General features: G+C 29.3%; 1 protein-coding gene across 3 annotated transcripts; it reads right to left on the reverse strand.

The window, feature by feature from the left end:
- Positions 1 to 4,815: 4,815 nt before the first annotated feature.
- NDC1 (NAD(P)H dehydrogenase C1) lies at positions 4,816 to 10,930 on the reverse strand. 3 transcript variants are annotated; one of them, XM_083069189.1, is made up of 12 exons: positions 10,813 to 10,930; positions 10,601 to 10,705; positions 10,301 to 10,503; positions 10,082 to 10,177; positions 8,435 to 8,501; positions 8,175 to 8,355; positions 7,683 to 7,776; positions 7,377 to 7,589; positions 5,612 to 6,013; positions 5,423 to 5,499; positions 5,234 to 5,337; positions 4,816 to 5,139 (listed from the first exon to the last, which is right to left on the reverse strand). In XM_083069189.1, the coding sequence occupies exons 1-12, from the start codon at positions 10,913 to 10,915 to the stop codon at positions 5,000 to 5,002; spliced, it is 1,785 nt and encodes a 594-aa protein (XP_082925315.1). In that variant the 5' UTR covers positions 10,916 to 10,930; the 3' UTR covers positions 4,816 to 4,999. The 3 variants fall into 3 exon arrangements, with proteins under 3 accessions (XP_082925315.1, XP_020203967.1, XP_082925316.1); XM_020348378.3 differs by having other exon boundaries at positions 10,654 to 10,705; positions 10,813 to 10,917; XM_083069190.1 differs by having other exon boundaries at positions 10,654 to 10,899.
- Between the last annotated feature and the right edge of the window lie 3,096 nt (positions 10,931 to 14,026).

Here is a 14,026-nt window from a genome sequence, read left to right on the forward strand (position 1 = left end):
AATAATATTTTTAACAAATTTTAAACTTAAAATCAAAATCTTAAAACTGGAAAAGAAATCATTAATTAAATCAACATATTTTTATTCTTTAATCTTATTTTTTATTTTATTTTTAATAAATACACAAAATACATCAACTCTATATGCGAATATGCCTATAACATGGAAGGGATTTGACCCACGAGCCGTGGGATTTGTCAAATGCAAATGAGTTGCGATATTTGTAAAACCCAACTGGTTGATTCTTCAATTAAATTTGTTTGTTTAATTAAAAAAATATATTACTCTTAAAATCAGATTTGATAATTTAAATAAGTTAAGCTCATATTTTATAAGCCCACATTAATGACTTATTTATCTATACACACAAGTATTTTAGTTGGTATGATTTACATAATAAATATTTATTTAATATAATTAATTTTATAATAAATACATATTTTAAATATATAAATATATTATAATTAAATTTAAAATAAAAAATATTTTTAAATGCATACATTATATTTTGGATTTATGATAAACATTATAATTTAAACTTATTTTAATTATTGATGTTTTCTAAAATATTAAAATTTAATTTAAAAATAGATGAAAAATATGAATTCAAAGGATAAGATAATTAAAAATCTTTAAAATTTTATTTTTTTAAAAAACTTCTCAAAAAATTCTTTCATTAAAAAAAAAATCATAAGAACACTCATTCAGATTATTTTATTTTATATATATAATCATATGACGGATAATCATGTAAGTTAAGTATATAATCAGGTTAAACTCATGTATGTAAATATATGGAAGAACATATAAGTAATTTCTCTAAATAAATAAAAATGATACGGTGAATTAGCCTGCGAAAAACTATATTAGGTTAACAAATTATTAATAAATTACTTCAATCCAATGCAACTTAAAAATACATCAACACACAATGAGTTGTTCTGAATTAACATCATAGTAGCTTCTTGCAAGAAACTAAGAAAGTAATAAACCTAATTTAAATTTCCTAAATTAAATCAAAATAAGAATATTATCACTCTGTATATATTGAATAATTTCCTTAAGTTAGATGTTATGTATTAATTTGTCCATGGATAACTAGTTTATCAAGTTTGTGTAATTTCAATCTACACTAATACTTTTCTTTTTGTATTTCATTTTCAGTGTGTTTGATAATGCATTCAAAGAGCATTATAAATTAGTTTGATTAAAATAAATTTGTTTAATGCATGTGTGAGTTGATTTTAGTAATTTAACTTGTTTTTATTAGTTACTTTGAGTAGCTTATAAGTTATTAACATTTTTTCTTCTAATTATTATTTTATTTTTATTGATTTATTTAAAATATTTTTTTTATCTCAAATAATTAAATATGACTTTTTATGTTATTTTAAATTTATTAAAAAAATATTTAATTAATTTTATTAAATACTTTTAATTTAATTAATTAATTTATAAATTTTGTAGTTTTTCATATTGAAACTTATAGTTTATAAATTCTTTACTAATTTGTAAATTAATTTACTAAACACTAACGAGAAAATCAGGAAACCCATCCATGGATTATGATCCAAAATTTCGGCCATTTAATGGTTGTCTTGAACTCTCTCCTCACATGCATTGTCTTATGATGGTCGTGCACAAAAAATGCTAAGGAGTTTAAATGAATGTCCTTAAATTTGAAAGAAAAATAAAATTAAACTCCTACACACTCAAGAGCTAAGAAAGAAATTATATTATGTCAATATTTATGCTTCATAATGATTACAGAGTTGCTCTTTTTTCTGGTAAAAATAAATTTAAAAAAAAACAATTGAGGGAAAATGAAAAACATGGAGGAAATTATCAAGGGACCAGATAGCAAAGGGAAAGAAAAAAATAATGATGATAACTTGTGATTTGGAAATTGGAATTAATAAAATGAACATGGAAGACTTAGCTCTCACACTTAATATTTTAGACAATAATTATAAGTGCAAGACACGAAACTTTGACAACTTTGGTAGATGAAAAAGATGTGGATAAATTACTCTTCACCACATAACAAGCAAGAAGATATTGAAACTTCTTGAGAGCCTTATCTTGTTTCAGAAGCAACTTATTACATTATTACTTCATTCTTTTTCTAAATCACAATTTTATTTTTTGTTTTCTTGAGACGGTCATATTGAAATTATATAGAATTATTATGAATGATAATTTTTTTTAATATTTAATAAATTTAAATACTCAATATTCAAAATCAAAATTATTAATTAATGTAGAACAACTCGTTACATTTTCTTAAATTTGTGTTCGTACTTTTCATGACTTTATTTAATGTCCTTTTTAATTGAAAACAAGTAGATAGGAAATGAATTGCACTAATTTAGATCTTTCTGGATTGGTAAGCATGTGGTTTGTGCCAACTAATTTTGCGACCCTTCATGACAATATGAGGCTAGTTCAGGATGACTTTAACTTTAACTTCACGAGGATTTTCTCAAAAAGACAGAACCTTTCCATCAAGCCAATAAAACTAATTATCCAAATGGTTGGATTCTTCTTAATTTCAAATTTGTAAAGAAAGTTTTGTGCATAAATTCTTATGAAAACTTACTCTATAATTATCATAATTGAAAGGGGAGAAAATAATATTTATATAATAAATGATTAAAGCAAAATATAATTAAAAAAATCACTTTTATCTCTTAAATAAATTATTTAATGAAAATGTTCGCATAATTTCTCAGCTTCAATTTGAAATATATCCAACTAAACTAATGTTTTTCAATTAAATGATTTGCATATTGAAAGAAGAGATTGAAACAGATGCTTTAATTGGAAAACTAACGAGTAAAAATTTTTAGATGTATTTTTCCATTATATTCTTAATTATTTATTGTGAAATGAGAAAAATATATAAGAATTATAGTTGAGAATCTAACTAATATGAAATATAATATATATATATATATATATATATATATATATAAAGTTTAACAATGATGCATTTATAATATAAAATAATTTTATATTTTTATTCAATTACAAATTACTATTTATAACAAGTTGATTGACTTTTATAATATATAAGTAAAAAATATATAAACAATATAAATAATTTTATACTATCAGTATATTATCTATTTTCCCTTTAAGAAAATATATAATAATTGCTATGAAATACAAGATGTTAATGGAATTTCTCAATATTTGTACTAGAAGTCTAAAACCTTTCTTTTATGGGTTCAAAAAAATTCTAGAACCTTTAATATCAAACAAAATGAAACCAAGGAAAATATTAATAACATCAATTAATGCTTTCATAGCATTTAATAACATCAACTTTAAGACCAGTTCAATTCAATATCGTTTAAAGCAGCATATTAATGACAAAATGTAACATTTATGTAAATCTTACACATTTTTATCTCACAAATTTTAATGTAATTAATAATACTTTTTATAATTTACGCTTTATAAATTATTCAATTACTGTAATTAAAAATATGTATTTGATGAGAAGGTAAATTATTTTAGTAAAATTGTATCAAAAAATAATACATTTATTTTTGTCTTAATTTATGTAAAAATCTTAAATTATGGTCATTATAAGATAAAAAAGGATGTTTTTACTATTATCTCTATTCCTTTTTATAAGAAACAAATGATAAAATAAGTAAAAATTAATTAGAGATGAGTTTAATCTATTTATTTATTGTGCAACAGGTTTAAAAATCTAAAACTAGATAATTGTTGACTATCAAAGCATTAGAAGCATCAACAATCATATGGGACATTAAAAATCTCAAGTCTTTATAGTATGGATTAGGATTAGGCATGAAGCTCAGATCCAAAATACCTAATTCAAACTAACCCACAAGTTATAAATTTAGGCACATTTTTGTCTGAACATTATTTCAAGTTATGTGGGTTTCGAGTTAAACAAGTCTTAGGTGGATCAAGTCGAGTCAAATTTGACTACAATGTGAAAAACATATTGACCGTGTAAATCACATTGGATAGGTCATGGTTATTGACATAAATAGATAAATATTGAGTTTCTAATACTAAGGTGATGACTATGTTTCACTTAAGATCGAAAACAAAAGAATAGGGGTTGGGAAGAGGGAAAGAGTGAGGTAATAGTGGAGGAATTAGATCTTGTGTGGCAGAACGTATAATATATTAATAGTATTGAATGCATCTAATGATAAATAAAAGTGGTGCACCATATACTATTTGGTAAACTAGTCCATCCTTGCTTTTATCTCTAGAAAAAAGGTCATTTGATAAAAGTAAAACTTCAAGGAAAAACAAAGAAAAAGAAGTAACCTTATTAAAGTCACTAATAACAATTAGCTGAAACTATTAAGGATATGTTTGTATTGTTACATAATTAAAAATTAACACATACTTTAACTTTTTTACATCGAAAAGTATAAAAAGTTCATTCAACATGTGTTGATAAGTTTTCCAAATACTAATTCATTATCATCTTGCTATGTTTTTTGTTCAGGACCTTAACTTCCCTGCCATGTTGAGAAATTACAGGGCTCCATGTTTTAATTTAGAAAGTCTAATGTTATTATGTAGCAAAATCCAACTCAAATTGCTTGAAAATTAGATGATTATTATTTTTTATTTAATAAGGAGGTATAACTTTTTTTCACTGAATCAAGCTTTATAAAAATAAAACAATACTTTTAATCGTAACTTCATATTTAAAACAAAAATCAAACCTTAGTCTTTGATTAAGAAATACAAATGTCGAACAATTTGAATTAACAATATTTAGTATATAGAGTGTTAAAATAGAATGACACCAATTCCTTCCATTTCTGACAATTTCACTTTATTATCAGTAATAATCGCTGTCCTCGACCTTGTATTTTAGAGATCTACGATTCACACTTACAAACAATCCTTTGTGATACAAGGAACAAAACCACGGCTGTTAAATTCTGCAGCCTAAATAAAAACGCTTAGCAATAGCTATATACATATCAATCTGCAGCTAAGAGCCCGAAAGGACCTTGTACAAGGTACTTTGTAGGGATGACACGGAATCAATAGCAGATTTTGTAAGCCAGCTAATCCCCACTTTAAGCCTATGTTCATCCGTTGGTAACCTGATCAAATAAGCTATCTTCCTCGCTGCAAAAATAGAAAAGCTCAAACTTGTTTTTCTTCTTTATTTTGTTTTTTAAGTAATTAACATAATGAAGAATGGCGCATGGGGCCAACTTACCAGTATGACCAATAGAACCTTCTAAGACCAGACCATCAACAAAACTCGGAGAAATGACACCATCATTTCTTCCCAGGGTCATCATCTCACCTAGATTCTGAAACCTGGCACCCCCATTAGGAACAAATATAGCGTTAGAAGCGTGTATGTAGATTACAGAATAATTAAACAAACTAAATGCAATAAAACCTAAATGGCAAAAGTGGACGCCCGTTGATTGCAGCCCACAGATTCCAACCAGTGAAATCTGCTTGCTGAAATGCAACCTGCAAGTACAAGGTAAAAGAAAACAATCAGAAAATAAAGATGATCACATCGTCAAAATTTATATACATGCCGTAGTAAAACATCCCATGGAACATCAAGCACCAGTTACACCTGTGCAGTGGCTGGAAGGACCCTTCCATTTGAATCCCTTAATGCAGAAGAGTCGCCAAGGGCAAATATCCGAGGGTGACCCTTAACACGAAGAGTTTCATCTGTTTCAGCTTGTCCTCGGGCATTAAGTGGAATTACAAATGGTACATCTGAAGGTTCCAGCTGAGGAAGAGGAGGTTTGGTTCCAACAGTCCACAACACCAGATCTGCTTCAATGACTTTGCTTTGCATTCCCCTTTCAGCAGGTTGTAGCTCCAGTATATATTTCTCAAAATCAGGCACAGTTTCAATAGTATTTTCATCTACCCCTGTCAGCGTATCTGCATACTCCAATTCACTAAGCCTCCGAATACAGCGGACAAAATAACCCAATAAAAGTTCAACTTTCCTTGATGAAAGAACCTAACATCCACAGCACAATGTTTTCTTTTAGAAATCTTAAGCATTACTTGCAATAACATTGCTAATGGACCTAGGCTAGAGGAATACAATTGAATAGCATGATAAAACTAAAGCAACCAGAGTTGCGGAAACAGGTTAGTTGCATGCTGGAGAAGCTTCAACATCGAATGCAGGACTTCAAGTAGATGGTTTGAGAAACATTCAGTTTTTTAATATCATCGTGTGGCACCCATGTAGTATTAAATTATGGCTATTGGCTAATTCTTATTTGGTTTCAAGAAATCTATTTAAAATGGGTGTAAACTATAGAATAGGAGTGAAGTTACATGAAAGGAAATTTTATAATTTCAAACTGCTAAGAATTTCTGCAGAATATTTCAGGCAAACAATCATATTACTATGTAGCTTTCTGTATGTATTTGAGAAAATTCAAATAAGACTATAATTTAAAATTTGTAATAGAATACTTATAGCATAAAAAAATTAAGTGAAAATTTAAAATTTATAAAGATTTTCACCTACAAAATTCAAAAGAAAAAAATTATAGAGACCTAACCAAATAAAATAGAGCCCTAACCAAATGATTAATCAAACAAATTATCAAGTTCATATAAAAGGACTAAAGTACTAAACATCTTTACATAAGCATCATGAATCATACGAAGATATTAGTTTCAATCTTAGCTGTCTATGTCCAACTAAACATGGAAGCAACACCTAATTTAAGAAGGAACATCTTGCCTTATGCCCTTATATAGTCAGGGTCACATTTAAGCAAGGATCATCAGATCATCTTGCCTCCATATATAATTGGTTTACATTCTTCAACACAAACAACAAATGATCACATTTTAATTAGTGTATATATACCAAGTTACTAGACAATTTAAAGTATAGTTAACATCTTCAATATAAAGCTCTAAATATCCAGCTTCACTCCGTTAACTTTTATTAACATGAAATAAGGAAAGATAATTACTTGAAGAAAGCAGTGTATCTCACTGTCTTTCCATAGAAGAAAATACAAAGTCAACATCCTAGTGGACTGTCACCTAATTGCATATGATTTTCTGAGTTGTACACGACAGACCCTAAACTTTACGAAAATTTTTAACTAAGTCTCCTAACTGAAAAGGAAAATAGTAATTGGGTCTTTGATCTTGTAATCGGGTCCCTAGAGTTTAAAACTGCTATAAATTATCATTTTTTAGCCATTTTGAGATGCCAAAAACTAACTTTAGGGATCTACTTTTTAGTTTAGGGAACCAATTACAATTTTTAATTTAGGGACCTAATTAAAAATCCCTAAATAGTTTAGGGACCTACAAATTAATTTAACGAATATAAAATTTAAACATCTTACTTTTAGTGCAGCTTCCCTGTTGCCAGGTGGGGCATTTGGGCAAATCATTGTTTCGACATTAATTGCTCTCACAATTCCTCTATTTTGTAATCGCTCTGCTAGTGTTGCAGCCAATTCAACTCCAGAGTAACCACAACCAACAACAGCCACACTAATTTGGATGTCCTTGCCAAAGTTCTTTCTCTCTAATGTTGTTAATTTAGCATTGACTTTCTGCAACAAGAAACCAGCATCTAAAATCAAGAATTGCAAATTCATGTTAGTCTTGAGATATTAAATAATCAATCCACTCTATCATGCACTCACACGTGCATCCTCTAATGTTGAGAAAGGAATTGCAAATTCAGCTGCCCCTGGCACAACATCCAGTTTAGCTTCAGCTCCCAATGCAAGAACCAGCCTGGCTGTCCAGTGTGAAGAAATGAAAAACTCAAATCAACAGAATGATGCAACTCTATTTGGCATCACACTATGAATGCATTTCTATTCCATTAAACAATAAAAAATTCATTTTTGTTTTGAAGATGATTTAGGTACACAAAGGAACATTTCAGCAAACTACATCAAAGTGATCCTGCCCAAACATCCTAATCAACATCGAGAAGCATAAAACTTGAGCATGATCACAAGAAAATATCAGAAAATTACACATGTAATAGGCAACCCATTGATTTCAAATTGAAGAAACCAGGTCAATATGCGGAACACAAATCCAGAGAAAAATATATCATCTTAAGCAGTGTATAAAACAGAATTGCTGTTGGGAAACAGTGAGGCACTTAAAAGTGCAGATTGTACCAGTCATATTCTATAAGAAGGCCACTTTCAAGATGAACAGTTCCTCCGTGAGTAGATTTGGATCCATTCATTCCCCAGTGATCAGAGGGAAGCAAAAGTTTTACTCTGTCTTTGAAAAACTGCACACTGGTGTTTGCCAGCAAATCTGAGAAACGAGGAGCTATTTCCCATTCGTCCACTTCTGCATGTCAGTGTAACTGTCGAATCATTTGTAATAAAGAAGAAAACTGCAATTGTTGCTTAGGTTTAATAATGCATACCTCCAGATAGAAGCTCATACAACATTGGCTTGAAAACAAAACGTTCAGACTGATCAACAAGAACAATCTGCTCCATATTCAATAAAGAATTTATTTTATTAAAGCATCTACAAGTAAACAAGAAGGGTACAGAAAAGCCTAACAATTAAATCACCAGGCATGAATACAAGACATCATAATCATAGTTATAAGAGAAGAAAATAATTTCTGATCATACAGTCATTTGAAAATGTCAAAAGATACTGCTTTGATTTTTTTCCCTTTTGTTCCATTGGTAAATGTACAGAGACAGAGTTTCATTCAAAAAGAGGATCCTAAGTTCCTTCTATAGTGGCTTTTGTACCAACTGTCATACAACTGAACAAATTGAATAGGAGAATTAACCTAAGCTAAAGAATGTAAATGCAAGCACCAGAACTTAGCAGCTTTAGGTTAAGGAAGACTATAACTGAACATAGGGGAGGTAGCTTTAGTTTGAGAATAGGAGAATAAATGTTATTTATTAAGTCAAAATAACAGTAGGCTAAAGTGGACATATCTTTTAGCGCTGTCATTGGTTAATGAAGTTTAGATTCTTTAGAAGCATGTTGGAATTTTAAAATGATTATGACAGCGAGACTGAACAAGCAAGGTAATTATACAGGTTAGAGTATTCCCCCCCCCCCCCCCCCCCCCCGCAAAAATCCGCTGTTTAATATTTGTAAATATTGAAAGGCAGATGGAAAAACTTTACAGGTTAGTATATCCCCTCTTCCATTCCATCCCCCATCGGTTGTTTATGGTATAACTGTAGTGAGTGATTAGAAGATGTCAAACAGAAAAATGTAAGCAAAAACTGAGGGAACATAGGTGGATGACTAGACAATTGTCACAGGTAGGACTGCATGCTGACATGAATCAATGTAGACAATTTTGATAAGGTTGGGTTCATAAATAACATGAAAACATGAATATCTCCCTTACATGGATGCAATAATGCTGAGAATTGGACAGGGTATCAAAATGCTAAAAATGAGACAAGGAAAGCTATGAGTGAGACACATTCCATTTCCACTTTTTCTATTACCATTTGAATTTTAAAAAATGTTCCCAAAAATACTAAATTCTAACCACATGTTTTTTGAATTTAGCCAGGAATTACTATTCGTAAGAATGTAATAATACCTTCAAACAAAGGCTTATAAGTAGAATACGGGGTTAATATTCATCACAGCAAACCTTAATTTTATTAAGTATTTAAGTCATATTCCTTGACATGTAAGCACATCAAGACTAACTACATTTACATTGATTGTAGTTTAATATTGTAACCCGAAAAGGCTCCATCCATTCAAATGTGGATACTGCATTTTGTTTGCACATTATGTTAATTCTCATACGAAGGATCAAGCAATATCTTCAACAAATGACTTGAATAGGAAACGAATATGCAAAAGGTGAATAAAAAGAATAAAAAAAAAAAAGTGGTAACATGCATTTTTCTATGCATTCCATTAAACAAATACAGACACCGACAAATTGACAATATGACCACAAGCAGTCACAAAATGTTTTAATGCCAATTAAACCAAGAGACATTAGCAATCTTAGAAACCCGAACGACACGACGTGGAACTTCACAAGAGAGAGTGATTTTGAATGACAAACCTGTGGTTTTTTATCGTCTGGCCATTCCAACGATTCCAACCTCAAAGCAGTGTATAAGCCACCAAATCCACCTCCTAGTATGCACACTCTAGGTTTCTGCAGGCAGATAATTCTTTTATCTGTTTAATTCAATCATAAACACAAGTTCCCAGGCCAATCACACATGCAAACAAATACGATATACAAAAAAAAATATTAAAAAAAATAACGCTTCATAACCTTGTAATCGGGCCACGCGAAATTCGTAGGCTCTTTTTCGGCCTCAGATATTTCCTCCGCAACACCTCCACTGCCGCCAGTTTCCGCCGAAGCGGAAAACCGCAATTGCAACCGTTTCCTGAGAGAACTTGCGAACAAAGACGAAGCGGTTCCCGTAGTTCTCCGGAAACTGGGAAATAGCGCGCTCCATTGCTTCGCTCCGCCTGAAACCGCAAAGAGAATGTCGAAGTAATATAGTATCAAATTGATAATGATTATTAAGAGTATGCAGAAATAAATAAATAAATAGTATTCCCTCACTTTTGTCAGATTCCAAATATGATAAGTGGTAGAGGAAGAAGAAGAGAACATACGGTGAAAAGCGATGACGGAGGGAGAGGCTAAAGCAATGTGCGACATTGTAATCTGAGAAGCGAAAAGCAGATAGAAGGAAATTCAAATGGAGTCAGTGAAATTGAGTTGGGGTCATGGCCAAAGAAGGAAGAAGGAGAAAGAGCGCGTCGGAAACAAACAAAAGAGAGAAGAAGTTAGGCAAGCGTTAGTTGCGAGCTTTGCGGCTGTTCTGCTTCCACGCTTTTCTGTACTTCCTCTCATCATCTCTTCAGACAAGTCCATTTATATCAATGAAAATTAAAAAAGGGGGTGAATTTTATTTTTTTTCATATATGTGCACAACTAGAGGCTAATTTTCACTTTCACTGACTAGGTAGTAGTATTATTTATTTAAACACAGCAAATAAAGAGTCGTGTCCAGTTTCTGTCGTATATTCATCTTTCTTTCCGGGCTAAAATAGTATTTTAGTCCCTTATACTAATAATTATTTGTTTTAATTTAGTCTTATTTTTATTTTTTTGTCTCAGTTTGGTCCTTAATAAATTAATTAGTTGTAATGTTGGACTTCCGTCTAAATTATTTAAACAGAGTTAACTATTGGCCACGTGTAGATGCACAGGTGGATGTCACGTAGATGTCCATTTTTTTTAAAACACCTAGAACGAGAATGGTCCGTTCTTGGTGCACTTTTAGTGTGTTAATTTTGCATCCGGAATGGCCTGTTCCAGGTGCAAAATTAACACACTAGGAGTGCAACCAGAACGGGCTGCTCTGGTTTCAGAACGGGCCGTTCTGGTTCTAGGTGTTTTAAAAAAATCAGCATCCACGTGGATTTGGTACAAAACATTTCAAACACTGAATTTGATAATATTGTCAATAGAAATTGATAACTTCAATTGTTAAATAGTTGGGCTATACAGTGTATCATTAAGGATAATGCAGTGTATCACTAAAAATAATGGTAGTAGATTTTATTTCATTTCACCACACAACCATATGCAGGGACGGATCTAAGTTAATCATAGTGGGAGCACTTGTCCCACTAAAATTTTTTTCATTCTTTTTTTTATATATAAAATATTAATCATTTTATAAAATATATATTATTAATTATATTTTAATTATGTTGTTATATTTAATATAATAAATACATTAGTATTTTTTATATTTTATTTTATTGTTTAATTGTTTTTTATTTTGTGGTAAAATTATCTTCATTTTTAATGAAGAAAAAATTTACTTACTTCAAGAGTGAGTCTTGATAGATTTATTCTACTTAATAATTAATGTTCTATATCAAATTTTTAAAAATTTAATTGTTAAATTAAAAAGCTTTTCATGTATAGATCAAATTTATAAAAAAATTTAAAAAATTAAAAACCATATGATACTTCATTAAATTAATTCAAATTAACATATACAATATTTTTGTTTTAAATGAGTATACAAATTTAGAGGACACTAAAAGAAAACATAATAATAATTTTATTATGTTTATCCTATTAATTTTTATCATTTTATTCCTCTAATTTTAAAAAAGTTGCAAAAAATTATAAAGTGACACTTAAATATTTCTTCAGACAGAAAGAGAAAAACGAAAAGTTATCACTCTATTTATAAGACAATTGTATTTTATAAAAATAAATAATTTTAAAATTTTTGCTATAAAAAAATATTTTTCAAAATTATTATATTTTTTAATAAAATTAATATAGAATATTCACTTAACTGGCGTTCTGGAACGGGCTATTCTAAATCCAGAACGTGTCGTTCTGAATCCATAACGGCTTGTTCTGAAACCCAGAACGGTCTGTTCTGGTTTCAGAACGCGCCGTTCTTGATTCAGAACGGACCGTTCTGATGTACTACTGGTGTGTTAATTTTGCATCTAGAACGGCCTATTTCAGATGCAAAATTAACACACCAATAGTGCACCGGCCCGTTCTGGTCCCAGGTGTTTTCATTAAATTTGGCATCCACGTGGCATCCACCTATGCATCTACGTGGCATTTACGTGACCAACAGTTAACTCTGTTTAAATAATTTAGACGAAAGTCCAACATTGAAACTAATTAATTTATTAGGAACCAAATTGAGACAAAAAATAAAAGTGGGACTAAATTGAAACAAACAATTATTATAAAGGACTAAAATAGGGTTTTAGCCTTCTTTCTAAATTTAATGATGAATAAAAACTTACGTTCCTATTTTCATATTCGTTGAGATTTGTTCTGTATTAATTTAAAAATTAATTAAATAATATTTTTTAAAAAAATATAAAAATTAATAATTACATAATTGTATTAATTAAATTTTATTCAATATAAATTAAAAAATAGAATAAAAAATTACATAAATTTTAAGTATTTTTTTAAATAAATTAAATATTTATAAATTTTAAGTAAATATAAATACAGGTTTAGGACTTAATGGATGTATATTTGTCTCGTACTTGCATCTTATTTAATGAGTTAATTATTACTTGTATTTGAACATGTGTCTGATCAAACTATATATTTGTATATATTTTTACAAGTAATTAATATTTATTTTATTAAAAATTTTTTTTTGTTTTTAAAATTTTAAATATATGAGTCAGTGGTAGTTATTGCTTAAAGGTGTGAATTGGTTGCATGAAATTAGTGTAAAACGTACACTTTTGTATCCTCTCTCTCAAGCAATAACAAGGCCTTGGTAGATTGTCATGGGTTTTGCATGTATGTTGGTGGACAAGGACGGAGTCAAGGGGGACCTACGGGTGCCACGGCCCTCCCAACAATTTTAATTTTTTTTTATATACATATATATTACTATATGGCACCCCCTATTTTTAATATAAACTCATATGTATAATTAAATGAATAACCCAAATTTATTTTTTTATTCAACTTTTGGACTTCTGGTACGGCCTGCTATGTGGTATCACTTTGGAATTTTTTTTTTTTAAAAAAATGTAGCGCCTCATTTGATCATTCCAATTCTCGGCCCCCCAGTATTGAAATCCTGGCTCCGTCCCTGTTGGTGGATATGGCTGAGTATCCAATGAAACCAAATTTAAGATTTAGGGTTTAAAATTTGGAGTTTATAAATATAGTTCTTTCTAAATTATCTATATCATTTTTATTTACGTTAAATTGATTTAGGTGTCAATTTCCATATATCATTTTTAAATTAAAATATAAAAATTTTATATTTATAAAATGATTTTCTATATTTGGACACATGTTGATATTTTTTAATAAAATATTAAAATATGTTGCCATTTAAATGTTAACTTAATAAGAATGTAAAATTGTTTTTTATAATTAAAATAATGTATTTTCTTCTTTTGTTGAAAGAAAATATCCATCACTCTATTCATTAAAGATTAATTATTAATTAATTTTTAATGA

The sequence above is a fragment of the Cajanus cajan genome, chromosome 2 (genome assembly GCF_000230855.2).
Source record: "Cajanus cajan strain Asha chromosome 2, NIPB_CcT2T_4, whole genome shotgun sequence".
NCBI classification, from domain to species: Eukaryota; Viridiplantae; Streptophyta; class Magnoliopsida; order Fabales; family Fabaceae; genus Cajanus; species Cajanus cajan.